The sequence below is a fragment of the Trichosurus vulpecula genome, chromosome 2, assembly GCF_011100635.1.
Source record: "Trichosurus vulpecula isolate mTriVul1 chromosome 2, mTriVul1.pri, whole genome shotgun sequence".
In the NCBI taxonomy this organism is placed as follows: Eukaryota; Metazoa; Chordata; class Mammalia; order Diprotodontia; family Phalangeridae; genus Trichosurus; species Trichosurus vulpecula.
Window position 1 is genome coordinate 375,161,028 of NC_050574.1, and position 26,537 is coordinate 375,187,564.

At 37.4% G+C, this 26,537-nt stretch overlaps 1 protein-coding gene across 1 annotated transcript in view; it reads left to right on the forward strand.

Moving 5' to 3' along the window:
* DOP1B (DOP1 leucine zipper like protein B) overlaps nt 1-26,537 on the forward strand; it is a 135,048-nt gene that overhangs the window by 12,868 nt on the left and 95,643 nt on the right. Inside the window, exons 3-9 of the mRNA XM_036744782.1 lie at nt 10,815-10,996; nt 11,097-11,267; nt 14,597-14,786; nt 16,551-16,649; nt 19,917-20,040; nt 24,477-24,586; nt 25,489-25,603. Coding sequence (XP_036600677.1) covers nt 10,815-10,996; nt 11,097-11,267; nt 14,597-14,786; nt 16,551-16,649; nt 19,917-20,040; nt 24,477-24,586; nt 25,489-25,603 — 991 coding nt within the window. The remainder of the gene's footprint in view (nt 1-10,814; nt 10,997-11,096; nt 11,268-14,596; nt 14,787-16,550; nt 16,650-19,916; nt 20,041-24,476; nt 24,587-25,488; nt 25,604-26,537) is intronic.

A 26,537-nucleotide genomic window follows, 5' to 3' on the forward strand; every position in this document is an offset into this window, starting at 1 on the left:
TTGATTCCCATACCAAACCAACTCCATTTTTAAACTGTTTTCAGTTTATTTTGTCATTGACATCGATCTGTGTTTTAGGAATATCAATTTAGCAGCTGTGGTGGACTAGAAAGGGGAGAGACTGCAAAGCAAGGAGATGAGTTACTATGCTTTGGCAAAAGGTGATATGAGAGCCTGAATTAGGGTAGGTGTGATGTGAGTAGAGAGAAGGGGGCAGATAGGAGAGCTGTTGTGAACTTAGATTTGGCAATTAATTAAATATGGAATTGAGGCAGAAAAAGGAAATCAAAGATGACTCTGAGGTTGCCAACTTTGGGTAACTAGAAGGATTTCTTCAACAGAATTATTGAAGTTAGGAAAAGGACTGGATTTTGAGGCAAATGATAATGAGTTCTATTTTGGATACATGAGTTTGGGATGCCTTTTCAGACATCCATTCTGTTGCCTGTTTTTTTGCATAAAGTGCCTCTCATCCCTAAAATGCATGCTCTCTTTACTTCGACATCTTAAAATTCCTAGCTTTTTTATTATTATGAAATGAATAATTATCAATAAAAATGTAGTTGGCGATGTGGGAAAGAAGCTCAGGAGAGAGACTAGAGTAAGATATATACATCTAGAAGTCAAATTGGGCTTGAGGAACTTGAGGTATAGTCCCTAAGAATTACTTATATTGTTTTCTTCATTTAAAAAATGATTTTGTTTATATATTTTGTTTTTATGTCTCTTACATTTCCCCATAAATAATTTCCCTCTCCTGTCCCAGAGAGCTATCCCATATAATAAAGATTTTTTTTAAAAGACAAAAATAAAAAGAGGAAGAGAACAAAATCAGCAAAATTGATTTAAAAAAAAAAGACCTGCATTCTTCTGTGGATCCTTTCTGTAAAGTAGTGGGGGAAGGTGTCTTTTCATATTTCCTTTTTTAAGACAGGAAATGAGGCAATAAATGAGATAATATATGTAAAGCATTTTGCAAACCTTAAGGTGGGATATGAATGTTAGCTATTGATATTATTACTAAGGACCAAATTTAGTCTGTAATTTTGTGGCATTCATTTTTTTGGTTGTGGTTCTTTCCATTTACATTGTGGTAGTTATCACATATATTGTTTTCTTGGCTTTTCTTACTCCACTTTTGCATCAATTCATGCAAGTTTTCCCATGATTCTCTGTAGTCATTATATTTGTTGTTTCTTACAGCTCAATAGTAGTCCATTATATCCATATACCACAATTTGTTTAGTCATTCCCTAATCGATGGGCAACTACTCAGGTTCCTGTTCTTTGCTACAACAAAAAGTGCTGCTATAAATATTCTGCTATATAAGGAGCCTTTTTATTCTTAATCAATATCTCCCTGTGGGAAATGCTTAGCAGTGGTATTACTATTTAATGTTTGTAATTTTGTAATTGTCATTACCTAAAGAAAATTTAACATTCCTCCAATTTGTTTTTTAAAGTGTTTAAATACAAGATACTTAACTAAGAGATCACAACTAAAACAAGATTGGGGATCATTAGTATAAAGATTAACAGAGGATACAATTTTGAGCCCCTGACTTCTGCTATTGTCCTCTAGAACAGTGAGTCTCAAATTTCCAGTCTGAGAACCATTTAAATGAGTCAGAACATCCTAGGAGCCATATTGCTCTATCTCATCTTAATAAAAAGCCTCACACAAAGTAACAGCAAGATTTTATTCTTATTTTTGTTTTTTGAGACTAGTGAGTTAACAAATACATCTTTAATTTATGTCAGAAAACTACAGATATCATTATTGGTTCTTTTTTTTGGGGGGGGGGGACTATTTTTTATTTTTTAATTTAAAAATTTTTTAACATTTAAAAAAAAATTTGAGTTCCAAATTCTTTCCTTCCCTTCAGCCCCTACCCCTCCCATTGAGTAGGAAAGGACCACACTTGGAGAATCACACTGGAACATTTCTAAAAGTCAGTCAACAAGCATTAATTAAATGTCTGCTAGTTCCTTTACAAAGAACATGCCAGGAATATGAAAACCACTGTATTTATCCAATGTAGAATGAAGTAAAAAGACCTCTGCCCTCAAGCTGTCATGACTTCAAAACTGAGCCAAGGAATAGTTTCCTTTTCTCCCAAATAAGATCCTCTCTCTCACACTAAAAGCTCTTTGAACAAAGTTCAGTGTCATTAAGTGATTTTTCATTACAATGAAGATAGTATGGTAACTTTTATCTCCTTCAATTTTTTTCTCTTCCCATGTATCTCCTTCCTCCAAGATATCCCTTCTCTTGGCTTTTTCAATACCACATAAACCTGACCTGGCTTTTTTTTTTTTTTTTTTTTTTTTGCCAGGGTGGTAGTGGTAGTGGTGGGGGAAGCCCTAGAAATCCTTGCAGATGCCTCAGGACTGTGTTCAGATACAAATCCAAAATAAAATCTTTTCAAGGGGCTAAGATGCAGGTGATGAGGAGTCAAGGTTCAAATCCTGATTCTGACACTAACTAATATCTAACCTCTCAATATTTAATGTAGTGGGACAGCTAAATGGCATAGTGGACAGAGTACCAGCCCAAAAGTCAGGAGCACGGACCTAAGTTCAAATCTAGGCTCATACACTTTACTAGCTTTGTGACTTTGGACTGATTGCCTCCAAAAACAAAAATACTTCATGCAACTCTAAAACTGTCAGTTATAGATGAGTTTGTGACATGTATCATCGGCATTGGTGGAGGAAATTTCCACACTAGGAGTTCCCTTACAATAATGAAATCACATATCAGAACTATCCTCAGTCCTGTTTCCCTAAGAAGAAAGAAAGAAAACAAAGATCATCAGAGTCCTAAGCAAGTTAGCTGATAAATGTTTTTTAAGGAAATCCCTTATACGAAAGCAGTGCTGTTGGATTTAACATTTTAAGTCAGGGAACATTGAAAAGAACCATAAGTATAAGAGGTACATTTACATAACGGATATCCCAAGGGTCTCAGTGCAATTTTGACCTTTAATGCTTTAAAATTGACTTGGAACACCCTGTATACCTAAAGAAAGTACTTGTTGATTTTTTTGGTCTTGTTTGCTTTTCTGGAAACATATGGAAAGTATCATAAAAATATCATAAAGACAAACTGTGTGTGGCATGGCTCCAACAATACTAGACAACAAAATCGTAGGTTTAGAACTGCCAGGGACCTTAGTGATTATCTAGTTCAGTTTGTAGATCAGGAAAAAGTGGAACAAAATAAAAAGGATCCAGAGGTCAAGCTTTACACAAGACAGAATGAGTGTATTTAAAAAGTTGGCTGATAGAGTAGAAGAGAGCACTGGGTTTGAATTCCAGCACAAGATAAAGTAGTAGAGAGAGCTAGATTGGGTTCACATCCGCTGTCTGATAACTAGCTACATGAGCAATGGTAAATCATTTAACTTCTCTGGTCTTTAATTTTTTCACCTTTAAAATGCAGATAGTACCTGCATTATTTACTTCAATATTGTTATGAGTATCAAATGAGATAATTATGTAAAGCACTTTGAAAACTTTAAAGTGCTACGTAAATGTCAATTACCATTATTATTGTTATTGGTGCCTATGTGGCCTTGAGCAAATTATTTGATCTCGCTGGAAATCATCTGTGAAATGAGGGTTGGACCAGGTGATCCTCAAAGACACTTCTCCTTCTAAATCTTAAGATCTTAGAAAGCTGGGCAACAAAGCACAAAATAGGTAAGTTAATAGCTTCATATATAATTATTAAAAGTATAGAAACTTTCTACTTCTCGTTAGGGGTTTTTGGATTATTTTTAACATTTAATACCTCTCTATGGAATTGGTGGGATATTTCAAGTCACTACGTTGTGAGTTACCTGTTTAGTGAATGGTGTACAGTAAAATTTTAATCTAAAACTGAGTGGTCAATAGAGTGCTAAAGTACTGAGGATCAGATGGCCCTCTCTCAGCTGACTCAGTTTCCTGACCTATAAAATGAGGTGTTAGTCTCACTGACCTTAAAGGTCTCCTCCAGCTGTAAATTTATGATCCTATAATTTTCCTGTCGTCCATTTCGCTTCTGGGATGGCTTCTCTTGCCGTTAGTAAGTGTGTATGCAGACCATAAACTAATCTTAATATTTGCCCAAGCAAGACCCAGGATTGTAGATAGGATCAGTAATCGAGCAGTAAGGGAACTTAGACCCCTCAGTTTACAGAAGACAGAACTGAAATCAATCACTAAGCAATTTATTAAGTATTTGCCTTGTTCTGGGAACCATGCTAGGCACTGAGCACACAGGTATAAATAATGAAATAATCCCTACTCTCAAGGACTTTATATTCTTATAGGGAAGACAAGAAGTACATATATAAATGTAGCATAAATATAAAGAGAAAAGATACAAATAAATACAAATTAGCTAGGAAGAGAAGGCTCTAACAACTGGGAGGAGTTGGGAAAAGCCGTGTAGAAGATGGTGCTTAAGCTTTGTCTTGAAAGAAAAGTTGAGAAAGTTTGTGAAGCAGAAGTGAGAAGGGAGGAGGACATTCCAGACATGGGGGACACAGAGGACGTGGGCTGTGCAGACATGGAAATGGAAGGTGTCTGATGGAAGCTTTGAGCTTTCTCTGTATAATAAGAATCACCATTATTATGATTATTGTTTGCATTTGTATCATGTTTTAAGGTTTATAAAAGCACATTGCGTATTTTATCTCATTTGAGCTCACAGCAGCCCTGTGGGGTAGGTCACATTATGATCACTATTTTACAGGTGAGGAAAATGAGGCTTAGAGGATATTTGAGGCAGGATTTGAAGTCTGACCTTTCTGATTCTAAGTCCAACACGTGATACATGGGAATACTTTTTTTAAGTACTCATTTAGAACATTCTGTCCTTTTTGAAATTTTGAGTTTCAGATTCTTTCCCTGCTCACACCTCTCCCTATGTACCGAAAAGGCAAGCAATATGATAATATCAATCATATTTACCATAACATCAAACATATTTATATATTAGCCACATTGTGAAAAATAATAATAAAGCAAGAATATTATACTTCAATTTGTACTCAGCTTATCAATTCTCTCCATCAAGGTGAAGAGAATTTTTTCATTGTGAGTCCTTTGGAATTATCTTAGATCAGTCTCTATATTGAGCAGAGTAGTCTTTCACAGGTGACATCATTACAACATTGCTGTTACTGTGCACAATGATCTCCTGGTTCTCCCTTCACTTTGCATCAGTTCATATGTCTTGCCATGTTTTTTTTTTCTGAAAACACCCCCTTTGTCATTTTTATAGCACAATAGTACTCGATCACAATCATATGCCACAGTTTGTTCAACCACTCCCTAAATGATGAGCATCCCCTCAATTTCCAATTCTTTGTCATCACAAAAAGAGTTGCTATAAATATTTACATAAATGTGGGTCCTTTTCCTTTTTTTAAATCTCTTTTGGGTACAGAATTAGTAGTGGTATTGCTGGATTAAAGCGTATGCACAGTTTTATAGCTCTTTGGGCATAGTTCCTAATTTTTTTCCAAAATGATTGCATCGGTTCACTAATGTACCAATTTTCCCTCATCCTCACCAGCATTTGTCATTTCTGATAGCTGTTAAGTGGCACCTCAGAGTTGTTTTAATTTGACTTTCTCTAATCAATAGTGATTTAGAGCATTATCATATGACTGTAGGTAGCTTTGATTTCTTCTTCTGAAAATAGCCTGTTCATAACCTTTGACTATTTATCAATTGAGGAATGACTTGTATTGTTATAAATTTGACTCAGTAACCTGTATATTTGAGAAATGAAGCATTTATCAGAAAAACTTGCTATAAATTTTTTTTATATTACTTTGGTGTCTCTGGTACCTTTTATCAAAATGTAGTTTCCCGGATTATCTCTTTCAACTAGATTTATTTTTGCTTTTGCTTTGTCTGAGATCATGATTGCTACCCCTGACCTCTTCACTTCAGCTGAAGCAAAAGAGACTCTTCTCCATCCCTTCATTTCGACTCTGTGTGTGTCTTTCTGTCCCAAATGTACACCACATATCTTGTACACAACATTATTGAATTCTGGTTTCCAGTCCATTATGCTGTCTACTTCCATTGTATGGGTTAGCTCTTCCCATTCATATTCACAGTTATGATCACTGTGTGTTTCCCTCTATCCCATTTTCCCTTATCCTTCTCTCTCTCTTAATCCTGTCCCTCCTCAAAAGTCTGTCTTGCCTCTGACCACTACTTCTCCCAGTCCATCCCTTCCCCTTGTAATTCCTTTTCCCCATATTTCTGATCCCTTTACCCTTTCTATACCCAGCTGTGTGTGTATCTATATCTGTATCTATATTCTTCCCTATTTGAACCAATTCTGATCACATTGAGAGTCAAGCATTGCCCACCACCTCTCTCTTTCTCCCTTCACTGTAAAAGCTCTTTCTTGCGCACCTCTTTTATGTGGGAAAATTTTCCCCATTTCACCTCTGCCTTTGCACTGCTTAATTTTTTTTGGAGATCATTCTACCGTAATCAACTCACATCCATGCCCTTAGTCTATTTAAACTGCTTTTAACTGCTCTGATAAAGTTCTCAGGAGTTACAAGTATCATTTTTCCATATAGTAATATAAACAGTTTAATTCCAATGAGCCGCTTATGATTATTCTTTCATTTTTGCCTTTTTATGCTTATCTTAAATCTTCTGTTTACATGTCAAATTTTCTATTCAGCTCTGGTCTTTTCACCAGGAATGCTTGGAAGCCCTCCATTTCATCAAATGTCTTTTTTTTGCCTAAAGGATTATCCTCAACTTTTTGGGGGTAGGTGATTCTTGGTTGTGAGAGCAACCTTTGCCCTCTGAAATATCGTATTCCAAGACCTCTGATCCTTTCATGTAGAAGCTGCTAATCTTGTATGATCCTGACTGTGGCTCCATGATATTTGAATTGTTTCTTTCTGGCTGCTTACAATGTTATCTTTTTGAGCTGGGAGCTCTGGAATTTGGCTATAGTATTCCTGGGAGTTTTTATTTTGGGATTTCTTTCAGGAGGTGATCTGTAGTTTCTTCCTATTTCTATATTACTCTCTGGATCTAAGATATCAAGGTACTTTTCCTTGATAATTTCTTGAAATATTTTATCTAGGTTCTTTTTTTGATCATGGCTTTAAGATAGTCTGATAATTCTTAAATTCTTAATTTCTCTCTCCTCAATCTATTTTCCAGATCAGTTGTATTTCCAACGATATAGTTCACATTTTCTTCTTTTTTTAAATTCTTTTGAATTTGTTTTATTGTCTCTTGAAGTCTCATTGAGTCATTAGCTTCTACTTGCCCAATTCTAATTTTTAAGAAATTATTTTTTTCAGTGAGCTTTTGTACCTCCTTTTCCATTTGGCCTATTCTACTTTTTAAGGAGTTCTTTTCTTCAGTCAGTTTTTTTGCCTCTTTTATTATTAGGCCAATTCTGTTGTTTAAGATGTTATTTCATTCAGTATTTTTGTGTATGTGACTATTTTATCAAACTATTAATTGTCTTTTTCATAATTTTCTTACATCACTGTCATTTCCATTCCCAACTTTTCCCTTCTACCAATCTAATCTCTTTCTTTAACTCTTCCAGGAATTCTTCTTGGCCTTGGGTCCAATTAGCATTTTTCTTTGAGGCTTTTTTTTTGGTAGCTGTTTTCACATTGTTGTCTTCTAAGTTTATGTCTTGGTTTCCCCTGCCACTGCAGTAGCTTTCTATAGTCAAATTCTTTGTTGTTGTTGCTTGCTTGCTCATCTTCTGAGCCTATTTCTTCACCTTGAACTTTGTTTTAAAGTTGGGCTCTGGGGTGGGGGTGACACTGTGCCAAACTTTAGGATTTTTTTGTGCTGCTGTTTTCAGAGCTAATTCTAGAAGTCAGCAAGTTTTCAGTATTTCTAAGGTAGTGTTATCCTGAGGGAGGTGTGATCCCTACTCTCCTGGTCTTTATCTAGGAGGGGGCCCTGCTCTCCTTCAGCCACAAGTACCAGCGCTCCTCTTGGCCCTGGATCTGGAACCAGGGCTTTCTGCTTTGTTCTAACAGATCACAGGCACTCCTCTCTGTTTTGGAGTTGCAACTCAGAACTGCTTATGGGTAATAGAATTGCCAATCAACGCCAGTTGCACTCAGTGCCAGCAAATGTCCCCTTTCTGACCAGTTGTCTTACCCTCTTACCATCTCTGGGCCAAGAATTCCCCAATCTGCTGCTGCCCCTGCTGCTGCTGTCATGGCTGCCTCTAGGACCCACTTCTGGTGCTCCTCTTGCACTCAGGGCCTGCACCCACTCTGCTGTTACAGACCTCTCCTACAGACCACCTGAATTGTCTTCAGCTGGAAAAAATGTCTCCCTCTGACCTTTTATTGGCTCTACCGCACCAAAATTTATTTTGAGAATTATTTTAAACTTCTTTGGCGGGAAATGTTGGGAGAGTTCAGCTGGGTTTACTTGGCTTTTACTATGGCTTTACTCTACCATTTGGCTACCCTATATGAATATTGTTTAAATATGGTTGCAAAACACTCATAGGCACAGAGATAAATTGTTTCTGGATTTAAAAATATTTACAGTTATCAAAAATAATAAAATTTTCCCTTGTTGCACACCCCTTTTGTGTAGTGGCTTGTTTTTTTCTCTACTAAGTTCTGCACATTGGTATTATTTTAATCTTGGTGGTGGCACTCAAGGCTAAAAAACTTGCTTGTATTACTGTATACCAAGATAAGGCCAAAATGGGTACATAATTTAGAAATAAAGGGTGATACCATGAGCAAATTAGGAGAGCAAGGAATAGTTTACCTGTCAGATCTATGGAGAATGGAAGAATTGATGACCAAACAAGATACAGAAAACAAAATGAAAGGCATAATGGATAATTTTTATTACATTGAATTAAAAAGGTTTTGTGCAAATAAAGGCAATGCAACTAAGATTAGAAGGAAATCAAAAAGCTGGGAAACAATTTTTACTGCCAGTGTCTCTGATGAAGGTCTCATGTCTAAAATATATGAAGAACTGAGTCAAATTTATAAGAATCCAAGTCATTCCCCAATTGAGAAATCATCAAAGGATATAAACAGGCAGTTTTCAGAGGAAGAAATTATAGCTATCTATAGTCATTTGAAAAAATGCTCTAAGTCACTATTGAGTAGACAAATGCAAATTAAAACAACTCTGAGGTACCACTTCACATCATATTGACTAATATGATGAAACAGGAAAATGATAAATGTTGAGAAAATTGGAACACTAATGTGTTGTTGGTGGAGTTGTGAACTAATCCAGCCTTTCTGGAGAGCAATTTGGAACTATGCCCAAAGGGGTATAAAATTCTGCATGCCCTTTGATCCAGCAATACCCCTACTAGGTCTGTATCCCAAAGAAATCATAAAAAAGGAAAAGGACCCACACTTTTTTTTAATAAATTTCTTTATTTATTTTTAGTTTACCACGCACGGTTCTACATAGTTTTGAGTTCCAGTTTGTCTCCCCTCCCTCCCCCCTCCCTCCCCAAGACGGCATGAAGTCTCATATAACTGTCATGTATAACTTCACATTGAATTAATTTATGCACTAGTAAAGTCGTGGAGAAGAATTTTGACCAATGGAATGAATCATGAGAAAGAAGAAACAGAACCAAAAAAAAAAAAAAAAACCCCAAAAACAAAAACAAAAGAGAAGCAGAAAAGGCGAGCATGTAATGTGCCTCAGTCTGTATTCAAACTTCGCAGTTCTTTGTCTCGATGAAGATAGCATTCTCCATCGTGAGTCCCCTGGAGCTGTCCTTGCCCCTTAGGTTGCTGAGAAAAGCACAGTTTGTCAGGGTTGGTCCTCACGGAATCCATATATCTGTGGCTGTGCACAACGTTCTCCTGGCTCTGCTCCGCTCACTCAGCATTATGTCGTGTAGGTTTTTTCCAGGTTGTTATGAAGTCTGCATCATCCCCATTTCTTATGGCACAATAGTATTCCATTACCTTCATGTACCACAGTTTGTTCAGCCATTCCCCAATTGATGGGCATCCCTTTGATTTCCAATTCTTGGCTACCACAAAGAGAGCCGCTATAAATATTCTTGTACATATGAGGACCCACACTTATAAAAATATTAATAGCAGCTCTTTTTGTGGTGGCCAAGAATTGAAAATTTGAGGGGATGCCTATCAATTGGGGAATGGCTGAACAAGTTGTAGTATATGAATGTAATGTTATTGTTCCATAAGAAATGATGAGCAGGTGAATTTCAGAAAAACACAGAAAGACTTATTTGAACTGATGCTGAGTGAAGTGAGCAGAACCAGGAGAACACTGTACACAGTAACAGCCGCATCGTGTGATGACCAACTTTGATAGACTTAGTTCTTCTCAGCAGTACAATGGTCTCAGAAAATTCCAAAGGACTCATGACAGAAAATGTTATCCACATCCAGAGAAAGAACTGTGGAGTCTGAATGCAGATCAAAGCGTACTGTTTTCTCTCTTTTTTTTCTTTCTCATGGTGTTTCTCTTTTGTTCTGATTCTTCTTTCACAATAAGAATAACATGGAAATATGTTTAATGTGATTGTGCACGTATAGTCTATATCAGATTGCCTGCCATCTTTTGAGAGGAGGGAAGGTAGGAAGGGAGGGAGAAAAAAATTTGAAGCTCAAAGTCTTATAAAAGTGAGTGTTGAAAACTATCTTTACATATAACTAGAAAAAATACTGTTAAGTGGGAAAAAATTTGCTTGTTTTCCTCATGTTAGCGTTCTAGATGAGTGTCAGATTTACATTTAACTTAGTCATCTTTTTTGTGTATTACCTGTTTCACAGGCTCTTCAAAGTAATCTGACATATTCCCTATTACCAAGACGTCTCATTATCAGTAAGAGATTAGCCCAGTGTTTGCATCCAGCTTTGCCTAGTGGAGTACATTTGAAAGCCCTAGAGACCTATGAAATCATATTCAAAATCATAGGGACAAAATGGCTTGCCAAAGATTTGTTCCTTTACAGGTAGGTTTGCTTTTTGAAATTCTATTTTGTTATCAAGAAAGCATATTAAATTTTCAGATGAGGACGTATTATTGATATTTTCCTTTTTCCTTTCTCTCAGTTGTGGCTTGTTTCCCCTTCTGACAAATGGAGCAGTGTCAGTGAGGCCTGTCCTTCTTGGTCTGTATGAGAAATACTTTCTTCCACTGAAGAAGTTGCTTCTGCCGAGTCTTCAGGCATTTCTTATTGGGCTGCTGCCTGGCCTAGAGGAGGGCTCAGAAATTTATGACAGGTAAGGACTTGTACCTAATCAACAGTAACTTGTAATGGAAGCCACATCTTATATTCTCCTGCCATGAAGTAGAATTGTCTTTTGGGGGTAGGAGGAGCAAAAGCACTTCATTTTTCCTCTCAACTGTGTTGTATAAACTGTATACATGGTGTAGGGTTTGGATTCAGGAAACGGGATTTAAATAATAGCTGTAATATTTGTTAGCTGTTTTTTTTTTCTTTGCTAAGCCTAACTTTCTCCATCTGTAAAAAGGGTGTAATATAATAAAACTTGCAATATAAAGCACTATACAAGGGTGGATATTATTGGAATCAGTTGGCTAGCATTTATTAAGCACTTGCTATATACCAGACATTGTGCCAAGCATTAGGAATACAAAGAAAGGCCCCCCCCAAAAAAACACTCCTTGTTCTCATTGAGCTTTCAGTCTAATTCAGGGTAAGAGGCAACAACATGCAAACAACCATTCATAAACACAATTTATAGAAATCATTTTACTTCTCAGAACTCTAGGCAGCTAAGACTAAGTTGCAGAGAAGGTGCTGACCTGGTATGGTAGAGGAAGTTTCCATCAGTTCCCTATACCAGTAAATTTACAGGTACAGTCCTTATTCCTAAAAGTAATCAAAAGGGAAAACCATAGGTTGAAAATGCCACTTTACAGTTTATAAAGCAGTTTCCTTATTTCAACTCTGTCAGGATACTAAGATGAAGGGAAAACAAGGCAATGGTATCATAGATCCAGAACTCGCCAGATTTCCCATTGTCGCACAGAACTCAAAACTAAGGTTTTCTTAGGAGAAGGTTGGAGCCACATGGGGGTGGAAGGGTATGATATGCTTTATGTTTTTGTATTTCTTCCTTTTCAAAGCATTTCAAATACTTTGCCTCATTGACATTTTATTTGTACTTTTGTTGATGAGATTGGGGCAACTAATAAAGACAACAAGTTAAGATCTTAAACCCATCCTTTTACCCCAAACAAAATTTGTGGAATAAGAGGGGAGCTAGTTATCTGTTGGCCCAGAATTGGCCACACTCTTGGAGGCCCTTTCAAAATTGAGACATGCTCTCTAAAGAGTGAGAGGATATGGGAGATGGCTTTGAGGTGTATGAGCACTGGCAGCAGACAAGAGAGCCAACAGTGGAAGTACCCAGTGTTTGAAAAGGAATAATGTCACCTTTTGGAGCTGGGAAGAGAGGTTTCTTTCCATTCCCCACCGCATTAGCCACATCTTTTAGAATTCCTTGCCCAGTAGGAGACAGTAAACCCAACAGAGAATGGGGTCCAAGGAGCTGAGTGAGGAGACAGCTCTGGAGAGTGTGTCTTTGTGTGATTTGAGAATAGAGCAAGCCTTGGTCTTCAGAAACTGAGCTACAGAAAGGAACAGGCACAGAGAAACAGGCTGAACAATTTTCCTGGAAGAGATATAGCATGAGGATAATACGAGAAGCGAAAGGACATTGGTGCCTTACGGTGCCAGAAGTATTCATTGACTTTGATATGTGTGTACCTCCCTACTAATGTATTCTAATTGTGTGCCCACTCTCTTTAAGGATGCTTAGTGTAATTGTGGGAGAGTGTGCCCTAGGTTTATGGGGAAAATGTTTTGTAGGTACCGTTCTTATAAATGCCTTGCTGTTCCCAATAAATGCCTTTGCTTTGGCCTAGTTCTGTCTGCTGACTGATTATTAAAGGTAAGTTCACCAGTCAGAGCTAGTGAGTTATAGTGTTAGTAGTATAGACACATAGAGTGCCTTGAACCTGGGATAGCTGCCTTCTAGGGGAACCATCCTGAGAGCTAGGGAGGTAGCCGGGGACATGGACTTGCAAACAGATGAAGAAATTAAGGCCTAGAAAGGTCTTTCCAATAATTATTGGTAAATTCAATCCCTTTTATGTACTAACTACTATGCTAGGTACTGAACTGATAGGAGACATTGCCACTTCTTTCAAAGAGCTTATAATCTAGTAGACAAGATAAAACACACATGTAGAAAGTATGATAAAAAGCAGAAATGGAAAATACCTGCACTAACTGACCTGACTGTTGTCCGTATTAGGAATGCTTGTTATTTCTTCTAAGTTTTCATATAATGGCTGCGCAAGCCAATTCTATTTCACCCCCCCAAAAAAGTAAGAATGAGAAAATAAAATTAAAAACACCAACACTAAATCCTCATTCAAAGCAATGAGTGGTTTTATTTTTTTTAATGGCTTTCAGGAATAAGTCCCTCTTGAGAGCTAGCAGGGACTTCACTTAGGCAGAGCTTGTAAACTTGAAGAACAGTGGTGTTCTGCTATCCTAGGATTTAAGCTGGTGTGTGGAATTACCGTGAATTCAACTAATATCGATTAAGTGCCTATTATCTGTGGATCACTATGAACCAGGAATTTTGCTGGGTCATTATTTTTTGCAAGGGAAAAATAAAGGAGGATTTAAAAGAAAAGAAAATTTAGCATACCAATGGGAGGAGACAGCAGATAACTATTTTATATACTGCTACTGTCTTTCTTATTTTTTTAGTTTTTTGATGCGGGAACTGGGTTTCTATAACTATTGGCAGTTGACAATTGAACTTTGAAGAAGAGCAGATCTTGGAACCTAGCTAAGCAATCAATAAATGCTTCAATAAAGGAGAATTACATAAAGAATCTCTCAAGAGAGAAAAAGGCCCTACAGTTCCAGAAGTTATGAGTTACCTTTGCCACATATGTATTCTATACCCGTTCTTCCTCATTACCATTATACTCTAAGTTTGAGCCTATTTTTCCTATGGACCCTGTGTATTTGCCCCAGGTCGATGAAAGTAGAAGGGAATATTTTGTTGCTATTGTTTTTACTATGCCTTCTTGTTAAATGCCTTTGTTAAGAGTTAATTGTGGCTACTGACTGATTATTAAGGAGAACACAGTGGTGGGGACTTGTTGGCTTATAGTATTAAAAGTGCAGTAACTCATTCGGTCATTGAGCATTTATTCAATGTTAGTTGTGTGCCAGATACTGTGTTAATCGCTGGAGATACCACAAAAGGCAAAAACCATGGTCTCTGCCCTCTAAGAGCCTACATTCTAATGAGGGTGACAACATGAAAATAACTATGTATGTATAAGATATATAAAGTAAATAGAAGGTAATTTCAGAGGAAAGTCAAGCCCACAGGATTATGCTAGAACTCGAGATGGCAGTCATTCTCTGGGGACCAAACCCTAGAGTATATGTACATGATGGGGGATTATCCCAGAAGGCATGCCACAATCAGAATAGATATGGAATAAAAATATAGAGAATGAAATCTTTAATAATAGTTTTATGATTTTGTAACAGAACAGATGCTTTGCTTCTGAGGCTGTCCCTTGTTGTTGGCAAAGACGCATTCTATACTGCGCTGTGGGGAGCGGTTGTGGTGAGTCCATCCATAAGGCTCCCTGCATCCCTTTTTATAGTCAGCCACATACAAAGAGAGTTGCCTGGCCAAGAACAGACATATATGCTGGGGACCGATTACCAACTCACGGTAAGTTCATTATACTTCTCAGAAGAGATTTAGGGGTTGGAGTGGTATTGATCTCTGCTTCTGTTTCTTGCCTGTTGTTTTCCATGCAGATTGCCCATCCAAGCTCTTGAAAATGAACAGTAGAGAAATAAGTTAGCATTAGGGGAAATGGAAGTGTTCCATAAGTCATTGTGGGGTGAATAACAGTTTTATTTTGTTGAGTGTAAGCTGAGAACATGTGATAATATAACTATTTTTTTCTTTAACAAACAAACTAAACACCTAAGGGAATGTCTGATTTTAAATAATTACTCTGAGAAGACTCTAAATGTAATCCAATAATGTCCAAAATTTCCAATTATACATGTGTATGTGTAAATACATACGTGTGTGCATGTGATATGTGTCTATACATATATGTACAAATGCGTATATATGCACATGTATATATGTTGATAACTATATATAAGTAGATGTATCTATATTTATCTATTCTGAGGAAAATTAGTTTTAATACTGTGTCATTTGATTATTAATATTAATGATTACTGGCCAGTCTAATTAATAAATTGATCCTTTATACCCAGAACTTAGTCCCTCAGAATTTTGATATGTCAGTGTGATATGGTGGATAAAGGACGGCCTTGGACTCAGGAAGACCTGAGCTAAAGTTCTGTCACTATCGTATGTTATCATTGTGACCTTGGACAAGTCATTTAGCCACTCAGTGTCCCAGCAAAAACTCTACGATAATAAATTACTGGCCAATTACTGATTTCCTTTGGTAGCAGGGAGTTTCAACACTTAGAGTTTCCAACATCATTGAAAACACTGGTCCAAACCAAATATGCGCTTGTGTATGTATACTGCTTTACATTGTCCTCATGATCCTGTGCAGCGGGTAGCACAAGTATTTTTCACCTACTGTGTGACCATGGGCAAATATCTTAATTTCTCAGTGCTCCCAGGAAATTGTCAGGGCAGATGTTGGCCTGCTTGATGGAGGGAGTTTTACCAGGAGTGCTCTATGCTGGAGAAAAACATAGGTCATGCTCCTCTACAAGTAATATTCTGTATTGTTCTTGGAGGCAGCAGGGAGGCTGCGCTCTCTTCTGTTTGTCCGAAGTGTGATGGGGTTAAAATTAGACTTTCCTACCACTCATTTCAAAATGCTATTAGGTAACAAGGGCTGGAATGAGACATGGGGCAATGAAAGTGTAAAGGTATCTGAAGAGAGTGAGAAGACAGATGTCAAAGAAACAATTCAATCACAGATAAAACAAAACTTAACAGCTCAGAAATATTACATAACATAAATATAATACAACACAACATAAATATAAAAATAAATATAACATAAAACAACATAAATATGACATAAAAATAACATAACAAATATATAAATTATTTATATATTTTATATATTATATATTTCATTTATATATAAACATATAAAATAATGTAATATAACATAAAAATAATATAACATAACAAATACAAATATAACATAAAATAACATAACAAAAACAAATTATTTATTTTTTGTTTATATATTTATTATATAGTTCATTTATGTATAAATATATAAAAATAATATAATATAACAAAATAAAAATAGCATAAAATAACAACATAAATTATTTATTGAATCATTTATTAGTTATATATTTATTATATATTTATTTATATATGGAATATGAAAATAACATAAATATAACAAAAATAATATAACGTAACAAAATGTCTTGAAGACATAGATTTAATATGGTGTTTTATCATCTACAGGTGAAATCTTTGTGTGCATCATTATTGGATTCTAATGTTCTGGTACAGAGAAACAATTTGGAAATAGTTCTTTTCTTTTTCCCATTTTACACGTGCCTGGTAAGTTATTTGTTTGGTTCTGAAGCATTCCACCCTCCGCCCCCACCCCCACCCAGGAAATATAAAGAACAATAGATTTCAAACAGAGTCCTTGTAGCTCTACTTAACTGAAGAGAGTTAAATTACTTAAACAGTTGCTACTTATGATCTTAAGCAGACCAGCAGAAACTTCCATTTTATAGAGATGAAGGTTCCAAAGCAAATATTGAATGCGAGATTGTGTTTTATGGCATTTGGAACGGCCCACTAATGTCTAGTAAAGGATCCAAATGAATTAATGAATTTTGTACAAGATTTAAAACCATAGACAACATGACTACATTAAAGCCACACTATGACAGGGACATTGAATGTCAGAGCAAAGAAATCAGGTTGGGAAAGCAAATTATCTTTTTCCTGTGGCCTACCCTCTCTCCATACTCTTCCTTATTCTCCTAGTATGTTATCACTGCCTTACTTCTCTGCCTTCAGTCTTGTCCCTATAGTTAAGAAGTTGACCAGTCTTTGAATCTGTCAACCTTTTGCCTACATCCTGCCAATCCTCACCCCTGTTTAACATCTACTCTCTGGTTTTTCCTCTCCTCTTCCTGAGCTGTTGAGTGTGTTCTGCTACAGATTTATGTTACTCTTCCTTACCTAGGTTCTGACTTCTGCACAGCAGTCCTTTTGTTTTTTTTCCCCCCAATCAATCCCTGCTTTGTGCAGTGATGTTCTGAACCTTCCCTCCTTTCAGGACTGCTCCTACCTCTTTAACTTCCTACTTTGCTGAGAAAGTTGAGGACATCTATCATGAGCGCCATCATCTCCTCTATTCCATACCTGAGAATGCTTCTACCTCTTCACCCATCCTCTCTTCCTTTGCTCTCGTCTCTGAGGAAGAGAGCCTTCTCTTTACCAAAGCTAACTTCCTCATTTGATTCGCTTCATCTCATCCCTTCCAGCAGCTTGCCCCATCAACTACTCCCTCTGTCATCTTTATTCTCTGCCTACTTAGGGCTACCATTTTTACCGCTGCTTAAAATCACATTCACATCTCTCTCACTCTCAAAAAAATCTTTACCTGACTGTCATCCCCTCAAGGTATTATCTACCTTTTTGCTGTTAAACTATTAAAGAGTTGTGTGTATTTTCTGACCTGACTTACTCACCATCCAATTACTTCTCAGACCCTCCTATGTGACTTCTGACCTATTATCATCTTGAAACCGCCTTTCTTGCTGGCCATGTTACTGTTTGCCTGTAATCTCTGCTACCAGGGAGGGTGAGGTCTGTGCATCTTTTGAGCACAGAAGTTCTAAACTGCAGTAGGGTCCCCTGACTGGATATCCACACTTAAGTGGGTAGCCAATATGGTGAGCTCATGGTGAGGGTGAAGGGGAGGAGGGTCTCTAGATTGTCCAGGTTAGAAATAAAGTAAGTTATAGTTCCTTTCCTGACCAGTAGTAGGATCAAGTCTGTGAATAGCCACTGTACTCTTAGCCTGAGTGAGATAGGGAGCCCTAGATAGATGGAGATAAATACACACATACATACGTACATATGTAAATGCATGCACACATATATGTATATACATGTGTTTGTGTTAACTACCCCATTCTCTTGAATATACTGTCCTTCCCCAACCCATAAGGTACAAATTTTCTGATTGTCCACCTATCCACATGACCAGTCTTTCCTGGTCTCTTTTATTTTTCTTCTTTTATCCCATGAATGTCAGTATCCCCAGGGCTGTGTCCTAAGATTTCTTGTCACTTTCTCTCTACTTTTTCCTTTAGTGATCTCAATTGTTGCCATTTTTAAGGTATTACTTCTATACTAATGACTCACAAATTTTCATATCAAGACATAATCTCTTAAATTTAGTTCTACATTAACAACTGCCTGCTTGCCACCTCTCCCTCATTGTCTCAAGCATCTCAAATTCAACATGCCCAAAATGAAACTCATCATCTTCTCCTCTAAAGGCATCTCTGTTCCAAATTTCCATTTCTGTTGAAGGTACTACCCTCCTTCTAGCTATCAGGTTCATAATCTCGAAGTCTTCCTTAAGTCTTCACTCTTCCTTCTCCTCCATAGCTAGGGAATTTCCACGTACTATCAGTGTTCCTGCCGCAACATCTTCTAGCATTCATTTCCTTTTCCCCACTCACATAGCTACTTCCCTATTTCACATCCTTATTAACTTCTGATGATTCCATCGTAACAGCCTCCTAATTGTTCTCCCTATCTCCAGTCATTCCTTTGGTCAATCCATCCTTCATACAGTTTCCAAAATAATCTCCCTGTGGCATAGATATGGGTGTTATTTCCCAAATCAAAAACTTTGAATGGTTCTCTGTTGCCTCTAAGATAAAATATAAATTCCTTAGTGGCATTTAAGGTCCTTCAAAATCTAGATCAAAACTTCCCTTTCTAGCCTTATTTTATATCACCCCCTTTTATTTATCTATATTCTGGCTCAGTTGGCCTACAGGTTGTTCCCTATATTCAGCCTTTCCATTTCATGCTTCCATATAGCCACATAGGTTTATCCTCCTATGATTAGAGTGTGTAGTAGTAGTAGTAGTGGTAGTGGTAGTGGTAGTGGTAGTGGTGGTAGTAGTAGTAGTAGTGGTGGTAGTGGTAGTGGTAGTGGTAGTAGTAGTAGTAGTAGTAATCGCTAGAATTTACATAGTGCCTACATTTCAGAAGTCTTAGCTTCTGTTTGTCAGTCAGGCCAGATTCCTCTGCAAAGCATTCCCTAATTCATTCAGTTGTTAGTATTTTCTCCTTCTAATCACATTGTATTTATGGATCTGTATCTGTTGTATTTCCCCAGTCAGGGGTTATTTAATTTTTGTCTTTATACCTCTATTACCTAACACCTCTTTGCATATAGTAAGGTTATTGTGAGGAGCAAATGAGCTATTTGTGAAGTACTTAGCGCATAGTAAGTGCTTAATAAATGCTTGTTTTCTTTCATCCTTCCTGTTAAGACATTGAATGATGCCTTAAAGATGTAGTAGAATAGATTTCTCTATCTGGAAGGGACATTGAATGATGCCTTAAAGATATAGTAGAATAGGTTTCTCTATCTGGAAGGGATTTGAGCTTCAGGACCACTAAGGTCCCTTCCAATGCTGAAACACTGATTTCAAATATGAACTACTTTTGAGAAGTGGTTTTAGAAATAAAGTTTCTGATATTTTGCTTATAATTTCATTCAGAGAGGTAGGGAATTTGTTTTCTTCAATTATCTACAGAAAAGTTTTCTTTTTTTTCTATTAGGACTCCAGTACAAGTGCCATTCCACTGCTCAGATCGGATGTTGTTCGGATACTTTCAGCTGCTACCCAGACTTTGTTGAGGAGAGACATGTCTCTTAACCGAAGATTTTATGCATGGTTGCTAGGTACTGCCTGAATAATATGTAATAATTTTTTATTTAAAAATTGAAGTAAGCTGTTTCTAGTTCAGAATTTAATTAAATCCATGGGAGCTGATGAGATCACCAAGTGAAGTAGTATAGAGGGAGAAGAGAAGAGGACCCAAGATAGAACCCTGGGACACCTATGGTTAGAAAGCATGAACTAGAGGAGTATCTAGCAAAGGAGACAGAGAAGGAGTAATCAGATAGGTTGAGGAAAACCAGGAGAGTAGTGTTCCCAAAATATAGAGGAGGAGAGAGTGATCAACGGTGTCAAAGACTGCAGAGAAATCAAGGAGAATGAGGATTGAGAAGAGGCCACAGGATTTGGCACTAAGAGATCATTAATAACTTTGGATCCATTAATAATAATAATCAGGTTGGAAGCCAGATTGTAAAGAGTTAGGAAGAGAGTGAGAGGGAAAAAGGGGAGACATCTATTGTAGATGATCTTTTAAAGGAGTTTAGCTACAAGGGCAGAAGAGAAGTAGGATAGGTAATAGGGATGAAAGGATCAAGTAAGGATTTTGTTTTGTTTTGTTTTTTCAGGATAGGGGAGATGTGGTCATGTTTGTAGGCAGTAAGAAATGAACCAGGAGAGAGGGAGACATTGAAAATAAATGAAAGAGCAGGGATGACAGATGGGCATCTGTTGGAGGAGATGGGATAGAATGAGATCACTTGAACAAGTAGTAAAAGGTCACTTCATCATGTGAGACAGGGGTGAAGGAGGAGAAAGTAGCAGAAGGCCCCTAAGTGATAGGAGATGAGGAATAGGTGAGAAGAGGGAGTTTGTGGTAAATGGCTTCAGTTTTTTTTCTGTAAAATATGAGGCAAGGTTCTCAGCAGAGAGAATATGGGGATGGAGGTCCATGAGAGGTTTGAGGAAGGATGAAACTGTTAGGAAGAGCTGCAGTGGAGAGTGGAGTAGGGAGTTGATAAGGGAGGTCTAGTAGGATTGCCTAACAGCAGTGAGGTTCAGGTTGAGATTATATAACATAAATTTGTAGTAGATCCAGCCACAGTGGTTGTGATGTCTCCATCCTCTTTCAGCAACACATGTGTAAGCGTGAAGGTAACAAAGGGTGGGAGTGATCCAAGACTGAGGCTTGGCTGGGCATAATCAGTGCTATGACAAGGGGGCTAGAGATTCAAGAGGAAGACAGTGTAGAGTTGAATTGTTTTACCACGGAGTCAAGACTGAGAAGATGAGAGAGTGGCTAGTGCAGGAGAAGTGGCCTAGGAGAGAATTGAGGGATTAAGGCATTGGAGGTCATGGTTAGAATGAAGAGTCGCATTGTGTAGGGGAAGGCAAAGGGAGAGTTTTAAGACTAATAGATTATGGTTAGATAAGGCGATTTCAGAATTCTTGAACTTGTATGTACAGGGTGTCCTGAAAATCTGGACATGGGCAAAAATGCATATTTTGAAATGTTTGGAATATTAACAGACCTTAGCCCCTTTGACTTCTTTTTCTGGGGTATGCTAAAGGAGAGGGTGTACTCAATGAAAATCACAGATGCAACACACTTGATTGAACTCATAAAGAGTGAATGTACTAAAATTGACGGCAATGCAGAGTTATTGCATTGAGTTCACGTGAATCTTGTAAAGCACATCAACCTTTGCATCACAAAGGATGGAAATCATATTGAAGGTGCTATTTGTTATGTTCCAATTAAATAAAATGTTTAAAATTTCATTCATTTCATTTCTTGAAAATATGCATTTTTGCTTATGTGTCCAGACTTTAGGAACACCCTGTAATACATTTTGGGGTGATTGAAAGGTTAAGGGTATGACCCTTTTGTGTTACTGGTCATGCTCGGTAGTGATTTTAAGTCCCAGGATGAAAGTGAAAAGGGGTCCCCACACTCCAGGAGGTGTGTGTGTCTAAAGGGAATAAAATTTGCTATCATCTCCCATTGAGGCTTTTAGGGAGGGGGAGTTTTTTGGCTAGTGGGTCTGGGAACACTGAATGGCTATAATCTGAGTAGAGTCCCAATGTCCACTTAGACCTTTGGGTGGGTTGCATGCAAGAAGTCTGTGATGATTTAACTGTTTTAATTCAGATTGTCTAGACCTATGATAGGAGCTGGGGACAAAATTGGATGTATATTATTCATTCAATGGACCTGATGTTCCTGGTGCTGCTCCTGGCCATCACAATTATTTTATCCTAGAATATTTTTGTGAACTGCCCCAACATCCCTTCAAAACCATTTAGTAAAAATAACTTCACATTGTTATATATTATGGTATAATTTGTTTTTAAAGTTTCTTTCCCAGTTTTCAGATTTGTTTTGAGATTGTTGTTTAAGCTTAAAAAACCCTCCAGAACATTTTGGGCCCTTGTCAGCAAGGGGTGGGACACAGTAAGAGCTTGGATTGACTCCCAGAGCTTAGATGTAGCTGTTGTGTCTAGGTGAGTCCTCTGCCCTGACCCTTAGTTTAGCCCTTCCCCCCTCTCTACACCTGGTAACTTCAACTATAAAAGATTAGCCTAGGAGGGTGGGGGAAGTGATAAGGAGGAAGTCATTAGAGATTTTTTTTTTCTGAAATACCACTGCCTACCAGAGTTTCCTTGACTTTTTTAATCTGGTGACTCAAGAAGAGGAGTTGTATTTTATTTTATTTTATTTTTTTTTGCTTTTTGGCAGGGCAACCGGGGTTAAGTGACTTGCCCAAGGTCACACAGCTAGTACATGTGTCAAGTGTCTGAGACTAGATTTGAACTCAGGTCCTCCTGACTCCAGGGCCGGTGCTCTACTCACTGCGCCACCTAGCTGCCCCAGGAGTTGTATTTTAATACCTTTTTTATTCTTCAATTGTGCCCTTTTAATATTAATGTGGTTTTTAATTGAATTTTATGGTTCATGAGTGCCTGTTGTATTTTTTTTAAAACCTTGAACCTCTTGGGCTAAGCCATATGTAGCCTTAGTCCACAATAATGTGTAACATTAGTATAGGATAGGTCATAGTGTGTAGGTGGGGGTTGGAGGGGAGTATCCAGATCTGTGAATTGATAGGTATGAAGAGCTCCCAGTGTGGAAACTCCGTTCACCATGGCAAATCAGCAGCTCATCTATGATTTATGATCTTTAGAAAGTTTTTGAGGACTCCAAGAAATTAAGTGCCTTGCTCAGCGTTATGCAGTTAATGTCTGTCAGAGGCAGAGTTTGGATTCAAGTCTTCCTGGTTCCAAAGCTAACCCTTTACCCACTACAATACACTGTCACTCCATAGATATCTGGTAAAGATTGCTTTCTGGACTATAAAAGCATAGGATATGGATGGATTTTCATTGGTTGGCATCTTACCTATTACAAAGTAGCAACAGCAGGTTCCAATATTATTGCAGATTTTCATATTACTTTCTAAACAGTAATTCAGAAAGTGGCAAATAGAACATCACATTTTTTTTTTTTGGCAGCCTTGCCCAACGTCACACAGCTAGTAAGTGTGTCAAGTGTCTGAGGTCACATTTGAACTCAGGTCCTCCTGACTCCAGGGGCGGTGCTGTACTCACTGCGCCACCTAGCTGCCGCCTAGAACATCACATTTTGTTCCCACTCTAAATTGACAGGCAGCCAGCCTGTCTTAAATCTTGGTATCAATACTGGGTGGAAATGTTATTCCACTACACACACAACCACACACACATACACACACACACACACACACTGAAGAGGTTATTGTTGTTCAGGCATGTCTGAGTCTTCATGACCCCGTGGTCCGTATCACATCAATACGGTCCACAGGGTTTCCTTGGCAAAGATAACAGGAGTGGTTTGCCATTGCCTTCTCCACTAGATTAAGGTAAACAGAGGTTAAGTGACTTGCTCAGGGTCATACAGCTAGTAAGTATACAAACACTCAAAGAACAATATTTTTATTATGTCTAATAGCTAATTGGATGGGGACTAGTGAACACACCTGCTGTATATAAAAGTTCTCATTAACAGAACCAAATGTGTCCATGTCAGTGCAAAAAATAAGCGTAGATTGTTGAGGTAGATTGAAATGGTATTCTATCTAAGCCATGCTTTGTTACTGTTACCACTTTTTAATCAGTGAAAGAGTTAACACGAGACTCCAACTCTATTGCTCCATTCTCATTTTTTCTAGGATAAATTGCATTACAAGGTATCAGAGGGGCAGCTAGGTAGCGAAGTAAATAGAGCACCATCCCTGGAGTCAGGAGTACTTGAGTTCAGATGAGGCCTTAGATACTTGATACTTACTAGCTGTGTGACCTTGGGCAAGTCACTTAACTCCAACTGCCCTGACTTCCTCCCTCCCTCCACCAAAAAAAGATATTAGAAGAAGGCGATCTTGCCCCACATTATGTGATATTGTCTTGCTTTATATATTTTATGTTAAACTCCTTTCTGAACCAATGTTTTTTATTTCATTTGTAGGCTCAGATATCAAAGGAAATACTCTTGTGCCTCAATTGAACGTCTCAACATCTTATGAAGACCAATCTGCCTATTTCTTTGAAAAATATTCTAAAGACCTCTTAGTTGAGGTAGGGGGAGCATTTCTGCCCAAAGTTTTCCAAATTCCAAATTCAGAGAGCTGTTTGTTCTGAGATATCAGTAGGCTTCCTTTGCTTAGCCTCGGCAAAACATGTGTGTTCTGTCCATGTGTCCAGCCCTTCCTGAACCCCTCCCCCATCTGCTAGTGCCCTCTCTACTAAATTTTGCTATACATTTAATTACTGTGTTACACATGCATTTATTAATGTTATATTTATGCTCTTGTATTTTTATATGTATTGATCATCTCTCCTAGTAGAGTGTAAGCTTATTGCAAGTAGGGATAATTTCATACTTTGTTCTTGCATTTGAAGCACCTGGCACAGTACCTGGCATATAGTAGATACTTAATAAATATTTGTACCAGTCGATTGATACCAGCGTTGTAGGCACACCTTCATATCCATACTTGGTAGACCCCAACTTGTTTGCTACATCCTGCAGGACTATGTCTACAACATCTTTTATTGCATCTACTAGTATTTTACAACACTTAAAATAACCTGAAAATAACGGGGAGGAGGGGAGGGAGTAAGCATTTCTATAGTGCCTACATTGTGCCAGGTACTGTGTGCTAAGTGCTTTTTACAAATATTATCTCATTTACAAATATTATCTTAAATATGATTACAAATATTATCTCATATCCTCACAATAACCCTGCAAGGTAGGTGATGTTATCATCTACATTTTACAGTTGAAGAAACTAAAGCAAACAGAGGTAAGTGACTTGCCTAGGGTCATATAACTAGCAAGTGTCTGAGGCCAAATATGAGCTCAGGTCTTCCTGACTCACTGTGCCACATAGCCACCTTAAAAAAGAAAAAAACATCTTTTAAACTTTTATACCATTGGTATGAAGTATTCTAACATGTTATTTTTTTAAAATTAGGCATTGATGGAAATTTTGCATCAGAAGTTCACCAGCTCTGAATTTGAAGAAAGTCATCAAGCTTACCTGAAACCTTTCCGTATTCTTGTTAGTCTCCTTGACAAGCCTGAAATAGGTAATACAGTAGAAAGTATTTTAATGTTAAAATTGTGTTGAAAATAATTTAATATTTCTTTGATTCAGAGGCTCTTCAGGATCTTCCCATACTTCAGGGTCATTGTTATGAACTCTAATTGTCATCAGCGTGATGAATGTTATCAGTCATATTGCATGATGTCTTGTTATCACAGCTTAAGAATCTGTGTTCAGTAACTGAAGTCCATAAATTTGATTTTTTAAGCAGATAAAATATGAACCTCATTTGTCAAGGCCTTTTCTTTTGTACTCCTTAATTTTTTAGAAGAAAAATTACATATTCTACTTGGTTGGCACAAACCTGTCAGAAACTAATTTATTAAGTATCTAGGTCTTAGCGTAGAAAGAGACAGAGAGATTGAAAATGATGTGAAATAGAACTGCTTTTGAAACCTAAACCTTTTGAAACTCTAACCTAACCATTTCTACTTAAAATTTTGGAATAATCAAGAGCAAAAAGGAAAGTTCCACTGTCAAGACTAAATAAAGGCACAAAGTTTAGATTTGAATTTTTGAGTAACTAAAAACAATAATAACTCCAATAATGCGCTACGGAGAATCATCTTTCCAAACCAATTCAACTAACTGGTCAAAGGCAGAGGAAGAGAGATACTGCTCTTAATTGGTTTTATAGGAGTTTCTGCCTTTGTCCAGTGTGATAGGTGAAAGATGAAATGACTGAGGAAACAAAGGTTTGAGCTTCTAAGCATATTGATTAATTAAGCAATGCCTGCCAATTACCCAACAAATCAGTTACCTTTCTCAGCTTCGGCATTGGACCCCGAATACAGAGGGAGATAGACTTTTATACGTTAAAACCAATTCATCGAATAAGACCAATTAACTTTCCAAGCTGGGAGAGGGGAAGCAAACAGGTGCAATTCCCTGAAATCAAAAAAGAGGTATCCTATACC